We start from the raw sequence: 25979 nt of genomic DNA, 5'->3' as shown, positions 1-25979 counted from the left end.
TCGTCAGGACAAGATCACAAAGCTGGCAAGTCAAATACGGTCAAAAAAAGTCTCTTTCGGTCCGACAGTTTGTTTCCCTGCTAGGGATGTGTTCCTCTGCACTCCATCTAGTTCCACTGGCTCGACTCAGAATGAGGCCTCTCCAAGAGGAATTGCATCGACAGTGGCGGCAGATAGACGGATCTTTCGAGGACCGAATCAAGGTCACGCCCAAGATGAAACAAGCTCTTCTATGGTGGGCGGCAAAGAACAATTTGTCTCCGGGGCTCACTTTTCTTCAGACCCTACCGGAATTTACTCTGACGACAGATACCTCCATGGAGGGTTGGGGAGGCCATCTCCAAGACCTTCAAGTGCAGGGACGGTGGTCCCATCAGTACAAGCACAAACACATCAACTGCCTCGAGTTGAGGGCCATTTTCCTGTCCTTGCGAGCCTTCCTGCCAAGAATTGCAGGCTCTGCAGTGCTGGTGCGCACGGACAACACCACCAGCATGTTTTACGTAAACAAGCAAGGGGGCACAAAATCTCTAGCCCTGTCTCTTCAAGCGCAGGAAATATGGGAATGGTTACTCCATCACAAAATTTCCCTCAGAGCGGAGCATGTTCAGGGAATTCAGAATTCTCTGGCCGACGATCTCAGCAGATCGTTCACAGGATGTCACGAGTGGGAACTCGAGCAACGCCAAGTGGAAAAAATTTTCCAGCTCTGGGGCACACCAACACTGGACCTGTTTGCCACGCAACAGAACAGCAAATGCATATACTTTGCCAGCAGGTTCCACCAGCAAGGATCGAGAGGAAATGCCCTGTTGATGAGGTGGACCGGAATCTTTGCGTATGCCTTCCCACCGATTCCTCTCATCCCAAAGGTTCTACAGAAAATGAAGAGAGAGCGTTGCTCTCTAATCCTAATTGCTCCTCGCTGGCCGAGACAGTATTGGTTCCAGGAGCTTCTGATACTCTCCCATCAACCTCCACTGCGCCTCAAGCCGACACTTTCAATGCTGACAAGGGAGGAAGGACAAATACTTCATCCAGATCCTCAGTCGCTGCACTTGCACGCCTGGCTCCTGACTTCCTAGAGTTTAAGGACCTGGAGATTTCTCCAGACTGTAGAGCTGTTCTATCTCAGGCTCGTGCACAGTCTACCATCAGAACCTATCGCTTCAAATGGAAGAGATTCTGTTTATGGTGCGGAGAGCATGACGTCCATCCACTACAGGCTCCTCCAGAGAAGATTTTGCCTTATCTGCTGTCTCTAGCCAGATCAGGTCTCGCTTTTTCTTCTATCAAAGTTCACCTTGCTGCCATGTCCAGATTCAGAAAGAGTTACAACAAACCATCTTTGTGCTCTTCCTCTTTAATTAAACAGTTCCTTAAAGGATTATTTCGAGTTTTCCCTCCAGTGCGGCCTCCTCCTCCTGAGTGGGATCTCAATATTGTGTTATCTCAATTGCTGAAAAGGCCTTTTGAACCAATTCATAAATCAGAACTTAAATTCTTGACTTGGAAAGTGGCTATTCTGTTGGCCCTCACTTCAGCCCGGAGAGTAAGTGAGATACAAGCGTTCACTATATCGGAACCTTTCCTACATTTTTCAAAAGATTGTGTGACACTTAGAACTCATCCTAAGTTTATTCCCAAAGTTCCGACCCAGTTTCACATCAATCAACCGGTGAAACTCAAAACTTTCTTTCCAGACCCCAAGACTCCAGCTGAAAGGATGCTGCATTCCTTGGATGTCCAAAGATGCCTCAAATTCTATTTACAAAAGACAAAAGATTTACGCAAATCTACCCAACTGTTTGTAGCTTATGGCCAAGCTACACGTGGTCAGGCAGTGACGAAGGCAACTATAGCCAGATGGCTTTCCTCTGTCATTGTCTTCTGTCATGAGAAAGCGAACAAGCCCCTGACAAGAACGGTTAAGGCGCATTCCACCAGGATGATGTCAGCGTCTACAGCCCTATTTGCAGGGGTGACCCTGGAAAACATCTGCCGTGCTGCTACATGGAAAAGTGTGCATACTTTTACCAAGCACTATTGCCTGCAGCCGGTGCTACATGAAGATACGTCAGTGGGAGAAGCAGTGTTGCAGCATCTTCTTCACTGAGGTCAGCCTGTTATGGTTTTCTTGTTTCTATTGCTACATTTGTGCTAATATACTGTTTTAATGCTCTATATATAGATATATATTATATGAAGGTATTGTCATGATTTTGCATATGTACTGAAATATGTTCTTGCTCTAGTACCTTCCAGGTTGTGTGGAGATATATGGTTTGGATTGTCTCCCACCTTCCTCTACCGACAATTATGGTTATTACTGCTTGCTACTCTGATTCAGGCATGTGAATCTATGAAAGATACCCCAATACTGGATAAGAAAACAAGTTACTTACCTGTAACTACAGTTATCCAGTATTGGTATCTTTCATAGATTCACATGCACCCACCCTCCTCCCTGGCTGGGCAGTTCTTATTATGGATACTATTTCTCACTTGTGCTGGGAAAATCTGAGGAGAACTGCCTGGGCTGGGAAGGTTCTAGAGGGTGAGGTTAGCTGATTGGCTGAGGCTACATTTTCAGTTCTTTTTACATAATGAGGTAGATAGGCTGCTAAGTTTTGGGCCTAGTTGGGCCTATATCCTTTTCTAGCCTACTACTAATGGTTTTTAGGCACTGCTATATATATATAATTTACCGTGGTAAATCAAAATACGTTGATTTACTTGGATTCCCTGTGACCTCAACGCAGCTGCAACCGGAACTAGAGTCTTGGTAAAGATTCTTGGTGCAGATTTCAGGCCGAAAGGGAGCACCTTGAATTGAAAATGGACACCAGCCACTGTGAATCTCAGATACTTGCGGTGGTTTGGATGAATGGGAATGTGGAAGTAAGCGTCTTCCATATCCAGGGAAGCCATGAAATCGCCTTCCATGAGGCAATTGAGGACATCCGTGAGCGTCACCATGCGGAAACTCTGCTTTTTCAGATATTTGTTTAAGTTTCGTAGATCCAAAATTGGACGCCACTCTCCTGAAACCTTCTGCACAAGGAAGAAGCGAGAGTAAAACCCCTGATTTTTCTGGGATGTTGGAACTTTCTCTATCGCATTTCGTACGACGTCTGTCTATAACTTCTCCTATACTGTCTACGAGAATTACTATCCTTTCCAAGAAGACAATCGTTGAGGAATCGTCCACGAAAACCTCATCGACGAAGTCACCGTCGACGTGGGCAACGGTACCGTCGATGAAGCCTCCGCCGTCGACTAAGGTATTATCGTCAACGAAGCCTAAGTTCTCTACTGCCCCGTCGATGATGGAGCTGTCGACGACGCCATCGATGACCGTCCAATCAACAATGACGCCTGCACGAAAACCTCATTGTCGAAGTCACCGTCGACGTGGGCAACGGTACCGTCGATGAAGCCTCCGCCGTCGACTAAGGTATTAACGTCAACGAAGCCCAAGTTGTCTACTGCCCCGTCGATGATGGAGCTGTCGACGATGCCATCGATGACCGTCCAATCAACAATGACGCCTGCACTTCTGTCAATGGAGAGCCCGTCGACAACCGTCCCGTCAGCGATCCAGTCGACGGAGAGCCCTTCGACGACGACTCAGTCGACGGTGAGCTTACCTGTTCAATCTATGGCACCAGCTTTGACAGTTGCTTCTACTCAGTTAACGCCGGTTTCATCTAGGTGTTTCCAGCTCAAGACTTTTCAGAGACCGGCAAGATTTCCCCGCTTACTCCTTCACATCTCCTAGAAACATATGTGCAGGATGATTATGAGGACGAAGAGGATGAGGGACCGTTTGGGATAGCTCACCATCCTTCTGAGCTCCACATCAAGTGTCAAGGTGATGATGATGATGATGATGAGGAGGAGGAACATTACCAGTAACAATATTATCAGGAGAACATTATGGTTCCACACCATAGAGGTTATCATAGGGAGTCTTGCCAGAGTGAGATGAGAGACCTACCTCCTACTCTCATGTAGGATCTGCAAGCCATGCTCGCGGACTACTGGCAGAGGTTTCCCCCTCAACAGGCTGTTCCAGAAAATCCACCTGTACCTGTGGTGGTTCCTGATCCTTTACCTCACCCTGAGGTTCCTGCTTCAGAGCCTCAGCCTCCAGGCCCTCCTCAGGGACAAGACACTACTTCCTCTGAAGATGAAGTAAGAGGGAGAGGTTCTAGATGCCCATAATACTGATCCTTGGGACGAATACATTACACCAATGCCTTCTCCACCTCTTCCTCTACCAGCTGATTCACTCCCAGAGGATATCGGGGAATTTCACAATTTAATGCAGCGAGCGGCAGCCAAATTACAATTGCCTGTCACAGTTGAGCACACAGAATGCTTCCGACATGACTTTAAGGAAGAGCCCAGGAAGGTCACGAGAGCTGTTCCTATAATTGACTATATCTGGAACGAAGGGGTGAAAATAATGAAGACACCTGCATCTATTCCAGCAGTGCTTCCCCGTATAGAAGAGAAATATTGTGCTCCTGCTAACAGTCCATCTTCTCTCATAGGCCATCCCTGACCAGATTCGGTCATTTCTCAAGCTGCCCAACAGAGATCTAAAAACACGGCAACACCCATTACTACACCGCCTGAGAAGGAAGGACGTTGTCTTGACCTTATAGGCAAAAAATTCTCGACCATGACCGCAGCCTCCATTAGAGCGGCTAATTCCCTGGCAATATTCGGACTTTATGACCGCCAAATGTGGTCAGATATGGCCGGCCTTATTGAACTTATTCCTGAAGACCGAGACAGGAAGCAAGAAAAATCTTGTTGGCGGGCGAACGGGCTGCATCTGAAACTATAGATTTCGTACTGGACATTGTTAATACAAATTTTCACCAGCTTGCAGATGCAGCAGTAATCAGACGTCAGGGTTGCCTGAACGCCACCACTTTCACAAGTCCAGACAAAGATTTTCGACATGGCCTATGACTGTGAATCGGTGTTTGGTAAACACATTGATGAAGCCCTCTTAGCGATAAAAACTGACAAGGATACCGCTAGATCGTTAGACACATTGCAATACAAACGAGGATCTTTCAGAGGCGCAAGAGGACGTGGTTTTTCCTCAAGAGGAGGATACCAAAACCAGCGAAACAGGCAGTACCAACCCCAGTATTGACAGACTTACAACCAGTCATCGTACCGGCAATCCAACACAGCTGGTTTCTTTCGTCAGGGTGGTCGAAAACGATCACAAAATCAAGGTTGAGACACCAACAGGAAACCGTGAGCTCCACAGGGCGCCAATCAAATCAATTTCCATTCCCGTGGGTATGGAAATTTCAGCATTTGTGGACAAGGGCAAGAAATTACTTCCGATCAATAGGTTCTATAGCTGGTAAACAACGGACATACTCTGGAATTCATCAAAAAGCCACCTACCACTCCGCCCAAGCGACCCCCTCCCCCTCGTCTTCACTTATTATTCAAAGAAGCCTTAACGATGCTCCTCAAGAATGCAATAGAGAAAGTTCCATCACATCGGAAACAAACAGGTTACTATTCTGTTTTTTTACTGATCAAAAAGAAATCGGTTCTAGACCTTCGCAAGCTAAACAAATTCCTCAAAAAACAAAGTTTCCGGATGGTCATGCTTTCAGAGATTCTAGGTTGTCTAAATGAGGGAGACTTAATGTCTTCTCTGGATATCGAAGACGGTAACTTCCACATACCAATCCATCCCAAACATCGCAAATATCTTCGCTTCACTGTGGCTGGCGCCCACTATCAGTACAAAGTGCTCCCGTTTGGACTAAAATCTGCTCGAGGATCTTCACAAAGTGCTTGGCACCTGTGGCAGCAGCTTTAAGATCTTGGGAATCCAAGTATTCCTGTATTTAGACGATTGACTGATCAAAGGTCCTTCGGAACACATAATCAAGGTTGCCACAACTTTCGTCTCTTCAATTCTCTGGGGCTGACTGTCAACGAGAGGAAATCTCAGTTACGCCGGATGCAAGTGCTTCCATTTCTTGGAGCGCTACTGGACATAGTCTAGTGCAAGGCATTCTTATCTCATGAACGGCAAGTACGTCTTTAAAAGCTGGTAACTCTAATTTCAAGAAAAAAGTCACTTTCTGTCCGGATGTTTGTTTCGCTCCTGGGGATGTGCTCTTCTGCAATAAATCTCATCCCCTTAGCAAGACTCAAAATGAGACCTCTACAAGAGGAGCTGCACCCTCCGTGGCAAAAAGCTGTGGGTTCCTTGGACAATACCCTCGGAGTCACACCATGCATTAGAAACACTCTCCATTGGTGGTCGCAGATGACAAACTTAGCAGAAGGTCTCACTTTCATTCAGGATATTCCAGATTTTGTCTTAACGACAGATGCCTCCATGGAGGGATGGGGAGGACATCTCCAAGATTTAAAGATACAAGGAAAATGGTCTCAAGTGCACAAGAAACAGCATATCAACAGCCTGGAGTTACAAGCAATTTTTCTGTTGCTACAAGCTTTCCTTCCAAGGATTACAGGCTTATCAGTGCTAGTTCGCACCGACAATACCACCAGCATGTTTTACTTAAACAAGCAAGGAGGGACAAGATCAGCAACTTTGTCACCAGAGGCTCAAGAGTGGGTCACACTCCACAACATAACCTTGAGATCCGAAGATGTCAAGGGGCCTCCACAATACCCTGCCGAACACGCTCAGCAGGTCACAATCAAACTGCCACGAGTGGGAACTAGAGCAGGACCAGGTGAACAGAGTGTTCCGAACCTGGGGCAAACCAGCTCTGGATTTATTCGCAACAAGAGAGAACAAGAAATGCTGATATTACGCCAGCAGATTCCCTCAACGGGGATCAAAAAGGAATGCCCTGTCCATGCGATGGCCAGGGATTTGTGCTTACGCTTTCCCCCAATACCACTAATCCCGAGAGTGATACGCATAATGAAGCTGGAGGGTTGCCATCTCATCCTAATTGCACCCTGGTGGCCACGGCAGTACTGGTTACAAGAACTTCGGTTACTGTCTCAAGAAGAACCGATTTGCCTTCTTCTAACGCCCATGATTTTGTCGAGGGACAAATGTCAGGTAAATTACCCAGGACCCACAGTCTCTACATTTACACGCATGGCTCCTGACTTCTTAGAATTCAAGGATCTTAACATTCCACAAGACTGTCGTGAGATCTTGACACAATCTCGAGCCCAGAGCACTATCAAGACTTATTGTCTAAAATGGAAGCGTTTTTGCTGTTGGTGTGAGGCTAATATTATTCACCCGGTTCAACCTCCTGCGGAGCAGATCCTCCCTTATTTGCTCTCTCTAGCGAGGTCTGAACTTACCTTTTCATCGGTCGAGGTCAATCTAGCCGCACCCTCCAGATTCAGAAAAGGTGCTAAGCTTCCTTCTCTCTGTTCTTTTTCATTGGTCAAACAATTCATGAAAGGACTTTTCCGAGCCTTCCCTCCAGTACGGCTTCCACCGCCGGAGTGGGAACTCAGCACTGTCCTAACGCAGTCAATGAAACATCCATTTGAGCCGATCCACGAGGCCGAACTCAAATTCCTCACGTGGAAAGTCTCCCTGCTTTTGGCTCTAACATCCGCGAGAAGGGTGAGTGAAATTCAAGCCTTCACTATAAAAGAACCATTTCTACATTTCACTCAGGATTACGTAACCCTCCGGACTAATCCTGCATTCATCCCTAAAGTACTGTCACAGTTTCACTTAAATGAGCCTGTAAGATTGAGAACTTTCTTTCTGAATCCATCCACTCCAGTGGAAAGAGCTTTACACTCTCTCTATTAAACGCTGTTTAAAATTTTACCTACAAAAAGCAAGACATCAGACGATCCAACCAACTGTTTGTGGCTTATGGCCAAACAACACTTGGAAATGCAGTCTCGAAGGCCACAATTGCCAGATGGCTGGCATCTAAAATTAATTTCGGCCATGACCAGGCCAACAAGCCGTTGTTGAGGAAAGCCAATGCCCACTCTACGAGAACTATGGCAGCGTCTACAGCTTTGTTTGCTGGAGTGACTCTGGAAAATATCTGTTGTGCTGCACCAAACATGACATCCCTCCACTACCCCCGATCATTCCACTCCTATCGGGGGCAGCTCTTAAAGTTCCTCCCTGTCTGGAATTCCATCACAACAGACAAGTGGGTAAGACAAATTATCCAGTATGGTTATTGCCTGGAACTTACCTCCACTTCCCCAAATATTCCTCCCAAACATGGTACAGTGTCCTCATAACATCTCACCCTCCTAAAAAAAGAGGTTCTCTCCCTGTTACAAAAACATGCACTAGAACCAGTCCCCTTGACTCATCAGGGCACAGGGGTTTAATCTCTTTATTTTCTCATTCCAAAAAAGGACGGCTTTCTCAGGCCAATATTAGACCTCAGACAGCAAAACCTCTACATTCAGTTGGATCATTTGCACATGGTCCCCCTCAAACAGGCGCTCCCATAGCTTCAGCAAGGCGACTTTCGTTCCACTTTGAATCTAAAGGACGCCTACTTCCACATTCCCATTCACCCCGCTCACAGGAAATATCTCAGGTTCATGGTGGACAGCCAAAACTACCAATTCAAAGTCCTCCCGTTCGGGGTAACCACAGACCCAGAGTTTTCACCAAGTGTCTAGCAGTAGTTGCAGCTCACTTAAGAAGACACCACATTCACGTGTTTCCTTATTTATACGATTGGCTCATAGAGACCAACTCACAACACAGCTGTGTTCAACACACCCTCAAGACAATTCAGTTGCTGCACCACTTGGGATTCACTGTAAACCTCACCAAGTCCCACCTCCAGCCGTCCTACAAACAAATATATCTAGGAGCTACAATAGACACTTGCAAAGCTCTAGCATACCCCAACCCAATCAGGATATGTAACATGCAGACTCTAATATTACAAATTCTACCTCCACGCTCATCACGCGCTCGAGTATTTATGCATTTAATCAGGATAATGGCCTCTTGCGTTCTAATCGTCCCTTATGCAGGACTCCAAATGTGTCCTCTATAGGAATGCTTAGCACGTCCGTGGAACCAGGCTCAAGGCCAATTAACAGATCTGGTGTTTGTGTACAGCCGCACCCATCGCTCTCTGCAGTGGTGCAACACACAAAACCTTTCGAAAGGGCAGCCATTCCTCAACACTGTTCCACAGATATTGCTAACAGCAGACGCATCTCTCACTGGCTGGGGAGCTCATCTTCAAAATCCAATCCAAACAGGCTTTATTCAACAGATTGTCATAAAAGCACATACACAGAGCAAATAAAACATAAGTGATAACAGTACAACATCAGCCTGAACGGTAGTACCTCGTCACCATATAAAAGAGAAATCTATTCAACTTTAAAAGTCCATTAAATTCATATGTTAACACTGATTTAAAACACAGTTAAAATTAGCTTTTGGGAAATTGCAAAGCATATTTACACTAGGCTGGTTCTCAAATTAGGTTGGCTTATTCTATGATATCTAGGTTATGTACAGTTAGACACTACTTAGTTAGCCTTGGGAAGGCGAAGGGAGTTTATTCTTATGGCCCACGACCACCCCAAGTATTTAGCCATTGCTGTGACAATCGTTGGTAATGTGTCTGTTCTAAGGATTCGACCAGATTCACTAGCCCTTCTTGTGCCTAAGAGCTTACAGATTGGTGCCAACCAAACCCGACGGGGCGCATCGTAACCAGAACAAACAAACAAACAATAAATGGGCCAGTGACACATTACTAAGATGACATACCGTACAAGTTTCAACAGTAGCGAGGACGCCTCACTGTTTCGGAGTATGTTCAACTGGACCCTTTCCCAATATTTCTCCTTCAAGATATTTTTACTGGGAAAATGGACATTTGGTCCTCCCACACTGACATCATACTAATACTTGCTAGGCTGTCTCTCACCGCCCATAACTATTTAATTCGGCGAGAGGTATCTGCCCTAATTACTGAGAGAAAGCAAAGCGCATACACTTCTTGTTCGGGAGTAGTCCATAGCCTCTGCCAGTACAAAAGGGGACACAGTTTGGCTAAATCTGCATAGGTTTCCTCCCAAGATCATAGTGTAACGGACAAGTTGGAGTGCTCTGTGGTAGCCTGGTGATTTTTCTCAAGAATCTATTTTCCGCTAATGTCAACGCGGAAAGATTCTCGCAACCCCCATAGGTCTGAGCCATAGAGGGCTGAGCTAATAACTTTCAGGTTATAAATCTCGAGTACCGGGCTGATTAGCTTAGAATGGGATGGATTATGTTCCCTGTCCAGAACCAAAGACAGTTGCCTTCGCTTAAGAGATGCCAGGCCGATCTGATGGTTCCATTTCTAATCAACCTGAATATTAACCCCCAGATATGTAAACTCTTTAACACCATCGCTGCTAAAGAGATTTTCCTCCTGTGCTGAGTCTCATTTTTTCCCATTGTTCATGACCAGCTCAGCTCGTCATGAGCACAGGAGCACTGTACTGCATGACGAGCTGAGCTCGTCATGAGCATGGAAGGGGTTAACTTGCTCTAGCGGCAGTTCATTCATTAAAATACCCCCTTTAAAGGCTCTATGCGGATTAAAAGCCATTAGTTTAGTTTTCGACACATTGACCTCCAAGCCTTGCTTCGTACAGAACTCGTCAAAAATAGTTAGAGGTCTCTGGAGACCACTATGGGTCTTGGAGATGATCAATGTGTCGTCCTCGAACATTAGTATGGGGATTTTTTTCACCTGTTAGATTTGGGGTCTTTGTGGGGACAGATCTCAAACACAACACTATTCCATTAATGAATAGGGAAAATAGTCAGCGCCATCACACATCCCTGACTCACTTCTCTCTCTACGGGGGAAAGATTTGGTGACCTCCCCCTGCCTGCCCCATCTTCAAAATCATACCATTCAGGGTATGTGGACTCTACAACAAAAACTGTTCCACATGAACCATCTGAAACTAGCGGCAATTTTTCCAGCACTAAAAGACTTTCAAGTCCATCTAGTCCACAAAGCTGTCCTAGTTCGTACGGACAACATGACAGCAATGTACTATATACAAAAACAGGGACGGACACACTCCTTACAGCTCTCGCGACTTGCTCAAAGCATATGGAGATGCGCAATACCTCAAAAGATATATATCCTTGCGGAACACCTTCCAGGAGTAGACAATCACATTGCAGATCTGCTCAGTCGTCAACGGCAACAGATCCACCAATGGGAATTACATTCTAAAGTTCTCGTTCCATTTTTTCACATGTGGGGCTACCCAGAAATAAATTTGTTTGCCACACACCACCACACCAAATGCCCAAACTTTGCGTCCAGGTATCCACACTCATTGTCCAAACTGGTCAGGAACATTTGCGTACGCTTTTCCACCTCTCCCTCTCATTCCATTAGTAGTTCGGAAGCTCCAACAGCATTCCCTCACAATGATCCGAGTTGCTCCCTCATGGGCTCGACATCCTTGGTTCACAACCCTGTTGGAATTATCTGTAGTTCCTCATCAAAAACTACACCTCTCACCCAAGCTTCTCACTCAGAACCATGAAGAGATAAGACATCCAGATCCCAGTCGACTCAACCTTGCGATCTGGCACCTGAGATCATAGAGTTTGTCTACCTTAATTTCCTGAAAAAACAAAGTGTAACAATGGGTCAACAAGAAATTTGTGCAGCTATCTAAATGACTGTGTGTGTGTTGAAAGAACACAATCCCTGAATCCAAAGTATTCTTGGTGAAAAAATATGTTCCCATCAGATACCCGTCCTGTACCGCCCTACATCACTTGGGATCCTTCACCCGAAGGAAGTGGAAAGAACCACTTAGGATTAGGTAGATTGTGGCCTAATCAAAATGTGAAGGAATACAGGGTGTATGAGTATAGACTATGTGGTGGTATCAGGGGGCACAAGAAAATATATAAGTAAGCAGTGCATTAAGTGCTCGCTGTAGCGTGTGATAGTGAAAAAATTAATATTGGGTTGTGGGAGTGGAAAAAGAGTTTATTGGGGTCCTACCCACACCCAAGGTTAAAAAACAGTGCAAGTAGTAATAACAAATAACTACTGAGGTCTTATCTAGGTCGACATGTTTCTGCAGTATTTATTGGCTCAAAGGATACCAGTCTGCTTCATCAGGACCTTGTTGTTAATAGAGTGCTACTGCTAATATTACAGTGTATAGTGTGTATAAAAAATCATATCACCTGAGAACACCGGTTGAAATGATCCAGTCAGTTAACAAAAGACAAACACACATGTAAATACAAAATACACACAGTTAGTGACGAAAGCTGCAAATGCACAGAGATAATCTCGTGATGTTCAATTATATGCCAAACATTTATGGACAGCGGTTGTAACAGCAATCAACTCATTGAACCAGGTGCACATATCCTGGGTTTAACCAAAATTGTAAACACTCACCCATGATCTGGGGAATGGACTCTCCACCTCACCCGGCAACAGCTCAGGTACAAATGGAGCACCGCTCTAATGAATGTGAACAGAAAAAGAAATGAAAGAGGAAGAGTTCGCTAGAACTCAGTCTGAAAACACATATTCCCTCAGCCATTAAGGGTTATATTCCAGAAGTCGAGGGAAGTATATAATGTTTGTTAGTTCCCTGTATTACTCAGCCGTGGGCTTAAAGGAAGTCTAACTAATCTCTTTATTCAGTTTGTACAACCGGGCGTGTTGTGCCTCTAGAAGAGTCAAGCCGCTTTGCGCATAGAATGGGCGATCTTGATCTCAACTATAGTGGAACAAGCACAATCCCAATTTGCTATCGTGCCTGCCCTGCGTGTTGTATTTCTTGAGGAGTCAATCTGCTAAGAGCGTGTACGGGGCGATTTCTATCTTATCTAAAGTGAAACCGGTGCATTCTTAACTTGCCTTCGTGCCTGTCCTGCATCTTCTGCCTCTTGCAGAGTCAAGCCGTTTTAAGCATTTGAAGGCCGATCGTGATTTTATCTATAATGCAGCCAGCACACTCACACATTGCCTCCGTGCCTGCCCTGCCCCGCTTACCTGTCCGTCGGTACTCCGCGCCTTCCTCTAGGCTGACTGTGGGAGGTACCGACTGGACAGGAGGCGGGATATTTAACCGGAGTGTAATTGGTCTAAGGAGCGACACGTGTGCAGCGTTGTTACGCGCGTCACGGAGTGCGCGGCAAGAACAGAGGTGCAAGGGAAATGTAGTCCGTGATCTCACACGGAATCATTGCGTAGCTTCTCTATTCGTCAATAAGCACACAAGTGGGCCACACGGTAGCGCGCGATTTGGAAATGCGCATTGGAACTACAAAATTCATTGGAGATGTAGTTTACAATTCTTCGCCCCTTTGCACGTAGTAGCACCTCTGTTCTTGCCGCGCACTCCGTGACGCGCGTAACCACGCTGCACACGTGTCGCTCCTTAGACCAATTACACTCCGGTTAAATATCCCGCCTCCTGTCCAGTCGGTACCTCCCACAGTCAGCCTAGAGGAAGGCGGAGTACCGACGGACAGGTAAGCGGGGCAGGGCAGGCACGGAGGCAATGTGTGAGTGTGCTGGCTGCATTATAGATAAAATCACGATCGGCCTTCAAATGCTTAAAACGGCTTGACTCTGCAAGAGGCAGAAGATGCAGGACAGGCACGAAGGCAAGTTAAGAATGCACCGGTTTCACTTTAGATAAGATAGAAATCGCCCCGTACACGCTCTTAGCAGATTGACTCCTCAAGAAATACAACACGCAGGGCAGGCACGATAGCAAATTGGGATTGTGCTTGTTCCACTATAGTTGAGATCAAGATCGCCCATTCTATGCGCAAAGCGGCTTGACTCTTCTAGAGGCACAACACGCCCGGTTGTACAAACTGAATAAAGAGATTAGTTAGACCTCCTTTAAGCCCACGGCTGAGTAATACAGGGAACTAACAAACATTATATACTTCCATTGACTTCTGGCTATAACCCTTAATGGCTGAGGGAATATGTGTTTTCAGACTGAGTTCTAGCGAACTCTTCCTCTTTCATTTCTTTTTCTGTTCACATTCATTAGAGCGGTGCTCCATTTGTACCTGAGCTGTTGCCGGGTGAGGTGGAGAGTCCATTCCCCAGATCATGGGTGAGTGTTTACAATTTTGGTTAAACCCAGGATATGTGCACCTGGTTCAATGAGTTGATTGCTGTTACAACCACTGACCATAAATGTTTGGCATATAATTGAACATCACGAGATTATCTCTGTGCATTTGCAGCTTTCGTCACTAACTGTGTGTATTTTGTATTTACATGTGTGTTTGTCTTTTGTTAACTGACTGGATCATTTCAACCGGTGTTCTCAGGTGATATGATTTTTTATACACACTATACACTGTAATATTAGCAGTAGCACTCTATTAACAACAAGGTCCTGATGAAGCAGACTGGTATCCTTTGAGCCAATGAATACTGCAGAAACATGTCGACCTAGATAAGACCTCAGTTGTTATTTGTTATTACTACTTGCACTGTTTTTTAACCTTGGGTGTGGGTAGGAGCCCAATAAACTCTTTTTCCACTCCCACAACCCAATATTAATTTTTTCACTATCACACGCTACAGCGAGCACTTAATGCACTGCTTACTTATATATTTTCTTGTGCCCCCTGATACCACCACATAGTCTATACTCACACACCCTGTATTCCTTCACATTTTGATTAGGCCACAATCTACCTAATCCTAAGTGGTTCTTTCCACTTCCTTCGGGTGAAGGATCCCAAGTGATGTAGGGCGGTACAGGACGAGTAGCTGATGGGAACATATTTTTTCACCAAGAATACTTTGGATTCAGGGATTGTGTTCTTTCAACACACACACAGTCATTTAGATAGCTGCACAAATTTCTTGTTGACCCATTGTTACACTTTGTTTTTTCAGTATTTGTAGGGATTGTAACAATGCTAGGTCATTAAATACTTCCCACACATGCCCCCTTTTGTATTATTATTACCTTAATTTCCTGCCAGACTGCATGAACGTCATTAAAGAGGCTAGACGTCCTACCACAAGCGCATGCTACACAGCAAAGTGGAAACGATTTGTAATTTACTATACAAACAATCAAATCAATCCACTAGATGCTTACATTCAAAACATAATTTGCTATCTCTTACACCTGTAACTTAGCTTATACATCTATACAATTGCATCTCACTGCAATAGCCGCTTATCTACAAAACAGACAACACTTCTCTTTGTTTAGAGTGCCCGCTATCAAAGCATTTATGGAATGACTCAAATAAATCATTCCCCCTAGAGTTCCACCCTCTCCAGTTTGGAACCTTAATATTGTCCTTACAAGAGTCATTTGAGCCTCTGCACAATGTGAACTACAGTTCCTCACTTGGAAGGTAGCCTTCCTTATAGCCATTACATCTCTTCTAAGAGTTGGTGAGCTCCAGGCACTAACCATACAAGAACTATTTTTACAAAATTCATCACAACAAAGTGGTTCTTAGGACTCATCCAAAATGTTTACCTAAAGTTGTTTTTGCCTTACACCTCAATCCTAACCTCAATCAGTCTGTTGAAATACCAGTGTTTTTCCTCAACCAGACTTAGTGGCAGAACGTGCTCTTCACACACTAGATGTCAAAAGCGCAATACTTTAATACTTTTGAAAGAACTAAATCTTTTAGTGAAACCAAACAACTTTGTTGCTCTTTTACCACTGCATAACGGCAATCTCATTTCAAAAACTGGTATTGCAAGATGGATAGTTAAATGCATCCAAATAGGCTACATGAAAGCTGAACGCACAATTACTATTCCCCCTAAAGCGCATTCCAAAAGCAAACTTGGGACTTCTATGGCATTGTTAGGGAATATACTCTTGGATGACATCAGCAAGGCTGCAACTTGATATACACCTCACACATTCACAAGACACTACTGTGTAGATGTGCATGCAAAACAACAAGCTAGTGTGGGCCAGGCTGTCTTAAGAACACTTTTTCAAACTACTGCAACAGATACAGGTTAGCCACCGCTATGAAAATAATAGCTGTATAGTCAATGCTAAAGCATATGATCTAGCTCATATGACTTGAAGGGAAAATGCTACTTACCCAGTCAATCAATCAATCAATCAAGGCATTTATATAGCGCACTACTCACCCGGAGGGTCTCAAGGCGCTTGGTGGTGGGGGGGGGGGGAGTGCTACTGCTCGAACAGCCAGGTCTTGAGATGCTTCCTGAAGGAGAGGTGATCTTGGGTCAGGCCGAGGTGGATGGGGAGGGTGTTCCAAGTCTTGGCTGCCAGGTAGGAGAAGGATCTCCCTCCCATGGTGGCTCTTCGGATGCGTGGGACGGCGGCGAGGGCGTGGCTGGTTGATCGTAGCTGGCGGATGGGAGTGTAGAAGGTCAGGCGGTTGTTGAGGTACTTGGGGCCCAGGTCGTGGAGGGCCTTGTGTGCGTGGGTGAGGAGTCGGAACGTGATTCTCTTGCTGACGGGGAGCCAGTGCAGGTCTCTCAGGTGTCCGGAGATGTGGCTGTGTCGGGGGATGTCCAAGATGAGTCGTGCGGAGGCGTTCTGGATGCGTTGGACCCTTTTCTGTAGTTTGGCTGTGGTTCCGGTGTAGAGGGTGTTTCCGTAGTCCAGTCGGCTGGTGACGAGGGCCTGGGTGACCGTCTTCCTGGTTTCGGTGGGGATCCATCGGAAGATCTTTCGGAGCATGCGTAGGATGTTGAAGCATGAAGACGAGACGGCGTTGACTTGTCTGGTCATAGAGAGGGAGGAGTCCAGGATGAAGCCCAAGTTTCGTGCGTGGTCCGTTGGTTTGGGTGCGCTGCCCAGGGCAGGGGGCCAACAGGAGTCGTCCCAGGCAGAGGGTGATGACCCAAGGATGAGGACTTCCGTCTTGTCTGAGTTCAGTTTCAGGCGGCTGTTCATCATCCACTCTGCTAGGTCTTTCATCCCTTCGTGTAGGTTGGTCCTGGCGGTGGCTGGGTCGTTGGTGAGGGAGAGGATCAGCTGGGTGTCGTCGGCGTAGAAGATGATGTTGAGGTTGCGTTGGCGTGCGATGGCTGCGAGGGGGCTCATGTAGACGTTGAAGAGGGTGGGGCTGAGTGATGATCCTTGAGGTACTCCGCAGATGACTTCGGTGGCCTCGGATCTGAACAGGGGAAGGCGGACTTTCTGGGTTCTACCGGCGAGGAACGAGATGATCCACTCTAGTGCCTTATCTTGGATTCCGGTGTTGCTGAGGCGCTGTACTAGGGTGCGGTGGCAGACGGTGTCGATTGCTGCGGAGAGTTCCAGGAGGATGAGGGCCGCTGTTTCCCCGTTGTCGAGCAGGGCACGGATGTCGTCTGGGGCTGCAATGAGGGCGGTCTCGGTGCTGTGGTTGGCTCGGAAGCCGGCCTGCGAGTGGTCGAGGCATCCGTTCGTCTCGAGGAAGGCAGCAAGCTGTCTGTTGACGATCTTCTCGATGACTTTTGCAGGAAAAGGGAGGAGCGAGATGGGGCGGTAGTTCTTCAGTATGCATCTGTTGTTGGTATGTAGAGCTGTAGATTCATATGCGCCCACCCGCCTCCCCGGCTACCTTTATCTGCTGCAGTATTATCTTACTTAGATACAACACACATGGACATCTATTTCTATTCTTACTAACTCCATCATCCACCTTTATGGTGAAAACAATCTGGGGATGAAGTCGATGCCCATGTGCACTATCATCGTAAGGAGGACTCACCTACCTCGCGACTACAAACACTTCTTCAACGAAAAACAAAGTGCATACATCCAAGCACAACACCAGATGGCGATCTATGCTAAAGTATATGAATCTACAGCTCCACATGCCAAGGACAGATGAATTCTGGGTAAGTAGCATTTTCCTTCTTTTACAAAAAAATGTTGTTTGAAAAATATGAAGGTAAGCATGCAAATCTATTTAAATAGCATTGCTGCTGAAATATATGTAAGGTAATATGATGGTGGACAAATGTGTGTCAAAGAAACAACTTTTATACATATGTTTTGTAGATGTCTCAAAAGCTTTCGACCATGTGAACTTTAATCTATTATGGAAAAAGCTGTGCAATTGAGAAACCTCCACAAACTTACTGCAAGCAATTCAGCTTCTGTACACCAATAATTGGGCCCAAGTAAAACTCGGTAAAAATACCAACTTGGCAGACAAAATTGCAATAAAGAGAGGCCTGAAGCAAGGAGGTGTTTTGGCGCCAGTGCTTTTCAGTCTGTTTCTGGCAGATCTTAGCACTTGCTTGGAAACATCCAACTCCAATCAACAAAAACTGGCAACTTAGAAAGTGGCCTTATTACAATATTCTGACTATCTTGTCCTGACGAATCTGACTAGGATGGGCCTACAAATGCTACTCAACCAATTCAACATCTACTGCATCGAGAATGAAATGGCTATCTCTCTCACAAAACACAGGTAGTGAATTTTGGCAGGAAAATAAATAAGAGCCGCTGACCGGCAGTCACATTGTTTGCATCAACCATTAGCTGCAATACGAGCCAAGTTCATTCCAACACTTTGATATGGCACAGAAGCATTCCTGGTTAAGTTTGGGGCTTTCCTCAGTTCAGCACAAGATAAGTTTTTTAGACTTTTCTTCCACTTCCTCGGTGTGCATCTCCCACACAGATTTGAACTTGGGCTAATAAATCAAAGCTAGCACAAACAGGCTCACTGATCAAATATATGTAATTAATAAAATCCTCTTACGAAAATACACTGCGTACTCTGATATGGAAAGAAATCCAAAATAACACATCAAAATCCAAATAACTGGACCTGAGCTTTCGACACAGCATTAAAAAATCTGAAAATCAAAGAGTTATGGGATATGGCACTCCCACACCACCCCTTTAAAAAAGTTCTCAACAAACGAATGAGGAGGTTGTCATGGCACGAAGACAAAGAGGACTTTAGAAAAAGGGGGAACGCCTGGACAACGATTGACACGGGGGTTCTCACCCCCAGAAATATCTTACAACATTACTTACTCGTTCTACAAAAGTAAAATATTTCATTTGCAATTTGACCGATGGCAACCAAAGCCACCGAATACAAAGGGCAGACTCTACCAATTATACGACGAAAGTCTGGCACACCTCCTATTGATCTGCCTGATTTTATTAACGGAAAGAACAATTTTATTTCAAAGAATTTTTAATTTGCATGGTATCAGATCATTTTGGCATGCCTTACTATTTAGTATGAAAGGAGCGTCTCCTCAAATAATAGCTGCCTTTATAAAATGTTACCTCAAAACGGAGCGGCTATTGACGGCAAAGGGACTAATGAACACAATGTAAGGCTGGCACCACAGAAATGTTATCCAAGCAGAGCGTTTAAACCACAACAAAGCCTTTGAACACTATGTAATGGGGGCATCTTCAGACATCTTGTGTGTGATCAAATTTGATCTCAAAGCGAAGCAGCCATTGACTTCAAGGGACTTACAAACATAATGCAAGGCCGGGACTACAGAAATGTTATCAAAGCAGGGCGGTCAATGACTGCAAAGCCTCTGATGAACATTATGTAAACTCCTTATTACTAGAAAGCTTGTGTGGGAGTCATTTTGTTCATTAGAAACCGCAACAGCTGTAGAAAAAGACAATCTAATTTTAAATCCACAATTCTGGAAGAGGTATTCCGTAATTGTGCCCTTGATCGGGAGGCACCGGACAGGCAGCGTATTTAATACCTTTCAACCCTAAAGACAACCTACATGAAAATGACTGCACCATATTATGTCCAAGAAAGGATTTTAATAAATTGACATAAAGATCATAAGATTAGATGTATATAATCGTCCCAAGACGCTAGTATCAATATCTTTCTATGTATTTTAGTTTTGCATAAAATTAAATTGTTGAAAATAATTTTAAAAAATGATCTATATAGCGTATGTGCACCTTTTAACGATCTACTTGTGTAAAATACTGTGTTTTTTATTAACTGAAATAAATTGTCCTTTGACCTCATGTAAGGTAATGTGGGTGTCAACAGGGCCCATGCCCAAAAGCTTCTATTTAACAAGTTCAAGTTTAAATTTGACATCTTTTTTAGAAAGTGATTTTTTTTACATACTTTGCCCTTACATGATAACATACTCAGTGTTCTGCTTGCAGTGCACATTTTTTGCAAGCATTTTATCACAACACTGTACATTATATGTTCAAGGATAAAGTACACTGAGCACGCTGCCCTGTATGATGTTGTCCGTTTGGAGACCGCTCTGAATCAAAAATACAAACAATGACTTAGACTCAGTGTGAACGGAGCCAGTCAAATTATATAAACTGCTTCAAAAACTTAGTTGGTCAGAGGAGCTCGTCCATGGCTTCCAGATCCAGCACACATACATGCAAATGGGGAGTTAAGCAACTGCAAGAGATCTGGCGGAATGCATTTCTTACTAGGCTCTCTAGAGTTGAGTCCGTGTTGGGTAGGGTTATCGTTAATATGTATATTCATATAATCACTGCAGCGTTATAATGGTTGAATTATTCATCTTTTTCATTATTCTTGTAATGCTGGTAGTAATGCTTTGTTTCCTTCTGATAATTGCAGCTCATGTATTTTACACAAGAATCCAATTGCTTTATTAAATGTTTACAATACCAATTTGCGTATTTTTTGTGTCCCCCTTGGGGCATGCCTAAGGTAACCATGAAAGCGTAGATCTGTTTCTATGATTTCCATGAGGGGTTGGTCTTAGTGGCCATCATCTACGGGTGCAGACACCATCCGGTACGCTGTCAGGTTTAGAGGGCCAGGTGGCACACTGTGAGCTAGCCAGGTATTGGGCTAACATATTCGGATGGTATGCGTGGACTCAGTCCCCATATTTTGACGCTTATGTTGTCCAAACGCACAGTTTTAATTAGTTAGTAGGGAACTGTATGACAGGAAGTAATTTTTTGGGGGGACATAAGCAACCTATTAGATAGACCTGCTACCCGCTGTACTCAGTAAGGCGGATTGCGCATCATATTTTTGTTCCACTTAAAGAGTTAAACAATATATTGCGCACATTCTACTTTGAAAAGAAAACAATGGGGTTGTAAGTGATGCAATTCTTTCCTTTAAAAAAATCATTAGGTCTTGCATGTAGTTATCGTAATCCCTCCAACAAGATATTGTGGTGAGATTAATTTTTTCACATATTTCATTTTTTAGCGTTTTTGGAACAACAACGCAGGTGCCTTCCTTGCCACAATCTAACACCGGGCCTTCCTATGGAGGTAAGTCATCTATAATGTCCCCTAAAGAAGTTTGAGTGTCTATGGTGTATGTATACTCCTTGCATTGTTCCAGTTGTGTAAGCAAAATGCTCATCGTCTTAAAGGGCAGCAAACAGTTTCAGCTAATGTTTCCTAAAGGGATGATACAGTGAAGCATTGCACTCCTCCCTCAAAGAAGTATAACAATAGTGTGCACTTTACTAAGTTCATGTCAACAAACTACCATAACAAATAGAAAGCTAACCCAGGTAGAAATAAGGTAAGCCTTTACAAAAATTCATCTAATTATTTAAATTTTCTTAACTAAATTGTTGGCCCATCTCACTCGTGCATAAGAGGGAGAAGTGAATTATGTATTCAGACAGGGTTGTTTCTGATTCTCGGCATTGTTGAACAACCATAATTTTATGGATCAGAAAAGAGCGAAAATAGAGAACACATTCTTAACAGACACTTCATAAAGAGAGAAAATGTGGAGGGTTTACCTGTTGTTCCTAATGTCTCCTCTTAGGCCACCATACATCCGGAGCAGGTTGGATATTATGATGAGGGATGTTCTTTACGAGTTCGACTTTAGAGCTGGCATACCTTGTTGCAAGGACGCACACATCTCATGCTGTACTTCCCATTCCATTGGATAAGACCTAGCATAGAGCAGGTCGCTGAGTGGTTTGCAAGAGCACCCTTGAGGAGTCGATTAAGGAGATTCGTGCCGGAATTATTTACGAGCCCTTTTGTTAATGCAGTAAGATACTCAAACAATGGTTTCAACACTTAAAGAGCAGGCAAGCCCGGCTGGGTGAGCTGCGCCTTTTGTGTGGTGTAGCATTTGGAGCTACATAGAAAATAATTGGAGATAATATTGTTTGGCTGCCCAAGTCCTGAGGAGGCCTTAAGAAATACAGGCTGAAACGCGTCAACTACATTTTTTTGACATCACTGGAATATTGAACTGATAAAAAGTTTTCTGTTAGTAAAAGCCTTAATTTGAAAAGGAAGTATAAAGGATGTTTCTTCCTAGGCTTTTTCTGTAAAAACATTGTGATGATCAAGACTAAGGAATAAGGTTGTATATTTATATGCCATATCCTTTCCTGTTTACAAATAACTGGGCACTAGAACCTCATTTTTGGTTCGTGAGACAAACTGTTATATTATCTTTATGTATATTGTCGTTTGTAGATAAATTGTATATATGTAAAAAGAATGACGTATATATATACATGGTGTAAAAAAATGTAAATGTAAAATAATACAGTAAAGAAAATGAAAAATTTCTTTTTCAACAAAAAATTGGTTTACTAAACCAGTTTCTAAAAAACCAAAAAATTGTGTTATTTTGAATCATTGAGTAGATAGTGGATGGATGAAGCGAGACAAAGTGGTATTTTGATTAATCTAAGAAGTAGGTTATCCAAACCTGAGACAGTTAATTAATGGTACCTGTTTCTAAAAAGTTTTTTTGAATAGTTACCATAGGCATCATTTGTGTAAAAGATTGGTACTTCCCATTCCAGTCAGAACCTGAGGTACTCTGAGCAGCTCGACCAGACCTAATATGGGATCCTCAAAATACAGACAATGACACGTGTGGCAGGGATTTGCTGGTAATACGTACATGTTGCATAGAAACCAGGCCTAATTTTATGCAAACTTGAAGGGATCCAACACTTTTATGTATATTTACGAGGCTTGGGACAGAGAGAATCTATATTCTGAATGGTAATGCTAGCTTACCAGTATGTGCGGGTTCGCCATATAAGCTACATATTGACATTAATAGTGCTAACAAAGAGTAATACAAGCACAGCAGAAAGGAATCTTTCATTCTCTAGTCCTGAAGAGTACTGACAGCTATTGGAACTGCAGGGCTTATCGCGATCTGTGAAAGAACAAGGTGGGTCGCCAGCACCTATACTGGAGTCACCTGAGGAAGCTAGGACAGGGTTCCCAGGCATGGGTTGATTCATAACAACGACTTGTACATGTGCCACCAGTGTGCCAAACATACCGGCTGTTAAGCAAAAGATGAACCGTGCTGTCAATCTGTTTTTATAGCAGTTGCCATATATATAATTGGCAGTCCACATAAGCCTGGGATGTATGAAGAGGCTTTTTACTCTGTGAACAGGTTGGAAATAAGTGGTTGCAGCACTGCAAGGCCATCTGGCCTCGCTCAAAACAAGCTTGGAAGGTAAGAGGGAGATACATTGCTTACAATTCCTTGCCCTTTGAGCATGTCTCTAATAGAGGTATTGTTCAGGCTTTGGAGGCTGAATAGAAGCTTCCCCTCTTCAAAGAAAATCATTGGTGAAAAAGGTATAAAAAGACCTGAGAATTTGGGAGAGGCAGATACATAACCGTTTGTTGGAGGTGGCGCCCTGGAACCCAGCTACAGGCCTGACAGATTTCTGAGGTTTTTCTGGGACAGTTACAAGCCTTGGTATGAAATAGAGAAACTGCTAGCAGCTCAGGCTGTGAAATAAGCATGAAGCTGAGAACATACGGGTGATGGGAGGGTTAGGCTCATCTTTTAGGGCATTTAAAATGCTTCGCTTTTTGAATATTCATTTTGTTTATTATAGTGACGGATGAGGTTATCATAACAATTACCATAATTCTGATAAATAAGATGTGTGCTGAGAGTACATAATAAATATTAGAACATTGGAATGTTGGGAGCTCCATTGAAAACAATGGAGTGCTCTGGGCTTATAATGGCTGGTACAAGCCTGGAGCTCCAAGATTCCAATGTTTCTTTGTTCACAGCTCTGGCTGTGAACAAAGGCTTCAGGGAACCTGAGGGGATTCCAATCCCCTCACGCTCCCAAAAGGCTTTGTTTATTTTTGTTAGAACATTCTGTCCTTCGTAGACGGGCTATACCGCTATTAAAGTCCCTCTCCCTTGTTAAAGGCCCTCGCCTTCGGCTCGGGCCTTTAACGCTGGAGAGGGCCTTTAATAGCTGGTATAGCCCTCTACGGCGGGCTATAAGGCTATAATCCTCAACTGTAAAATACCACAGCTGTATGCTGGTTTGGGAGGTGCTGTGGTGAGTGCTGCAGATAAGACTGTCTCTGGCAGGGTTATCGGATACCACTCTGAGTCTGGGAGAACCTAACTCATCACAGAGCATATTGAGGCACATAGGACTTCTATATGCAAGCAGCTGCTTCACTCTCTTGCAGCAGTAGACCATTGCCTCAGGGAAAGCACGGGTTGTTATGGCCAAAATTGTTGGTGCATGCAGTGATGGTGCCATGCACATGCACCTGCACATTGCAGGTATAGATGGAACTTGTACCGTTCTATCTGGTGCCCCTGCTCACTTGCCGGTTTTCCATTCTATACTTCTTAGCTTCCATGGTGCTACCATCTCCCCCAACCTCTTTTTCCACCCATCTGCCTGTATTTTGTTATATTTCTCCCTCCCGCTCCTAGTGCTTTCTCCTTGAACTGCTCTTCCTCATTCCTTGCCTTTGTCCCAATCTTCTTCCAAAGTGTTAAGCTGTCCTTCCAGTGCTAGGAGAAGCTCTACTGATGTCAGGAGTTACTATAGGATGCTACAGGTGAGTGATGCAGGCTAATGAGGGGTATAGTGAAGCATGAGCTACAACATGATGGGAGGTGTTCATTCCACCTCTATAACACAAGTGACATTTTACCCTCTTGTTTAGCATATGAGATATAAAAGCAGAAAGCAGATGCACACAGTGCTGAGCATCCAATTAAAGGTCCATCTCCAATAATTGGCTTCTCTTTACTTCAAGTGCAGCATAAACCCTATGAGCACCATTTGCATATGTGAGGGTTTCTCACAAAAGTGCCTCGTCCAGCCACTGTCACATTGCCTCTGACTCTTCCACCCCCTCTACTCATCCCAGACCTGCTTCTGTAATCTCCAAATACTTTCTAGACCTTTCCCTTAACTAACCTTTTCAATGCAACTAAAAACCTCACATCTCCACCGCTCAAATTAATTTCATATCTCCCTATACTAATTCACTACTATTCCTATTTGGGTTCTGGAGTAACGTGCTACTCCTCAAAAAGCACTTTGATACCTCATCAGGGATTTTGTATGAAGGCATTTCTACTTAGCCAGCGCTGCACCATGTTTATTGTGGTGCAGTTTCTAAGCCCTGTAGGTGTGCATCTTCAAAGGATGGTGGGGCTTAGAAATGGCCCGTTGTCCTCTGCGGAAAGGAGGGATACGCACAGCACATACCCATCTACTATACAATGAGAGGCTATATCGTGCCATGACTGAGTGCCCTTTCTTTTCTGGTGCTTTGCAGCTTTGTGCCATTTCTGGTGTTTTAAGATCTTCTCAGATTTTCTTGCCGCTCAAATGGATGTAATTTCTGATGTTTGTATGTTTCGATTGTCTTCATTTTGCTCGCAAGAATGTGTCACTCATAGACGCTGAAATGTCACTCATAATTACACTGAAATTATAAAAATGTCACACATGGCAATCTGAAACCTTGGCAGCTATGTGAGAGAGGCCTGTCCTGATCTCTGAAGAGGGTGAACACGCCCCGGGGCGGAGTATATCGAAGTATGTGTGCCCGCCACAAACGTCTCCCACTGCTACCACAAATTGGGATGTTTGACAACCGCTCATCACTCAGCTCGAGCAGATACTTTCCTGATAGCCTTGAGGACAGGGAGTGTTTCATAAAAGGTCAGTACAAGG

General features: G+C 44.3%; 1 protein-coding gene across 3 annotated transcripts in view; it reads left to right on the top strand.

Moving 5' to 3' along the window:
- AGFG2 (ArfGAP with FG repeats 2) overlaps window positions 1-25979 on the top strand; it is a 533383-nt gene that overhangs the window by 357582 nt on the left and 149822 nt on the right. For all 3 annotated transcript variants that reach the window (XM_086946193.1, XM_086946194.1, XM_086946195.1), the window contains one exon: window positions 21218-21282. In XM_086946193.1, the coding sequence (XP_086802319.1) occupies window positions 21218-21282 (65 nt within the window). The remainder of the gene's footprint in view (window positions 1-21217; window positions 21283-25979) is intronic.

This window comes from Lissotriton vulgaris, chromosome 12 (genome assembly GCF_964263255.1).
Source record: "Lissotriton vulgaris chromosome 12, aLisVul1.2, whole genome shotgun sequence".
Lineage (NCBI taxonomy): Eukaryota > Metazoa > Chordata > Amphibia > Caudata > Salamandridae > Lissotriton > Lissotriton vulgaris.
Note: the sequence above shows the minus strand (reverse complement) of the source record. Positions and strands in the feature narration are given on the sequence as shown.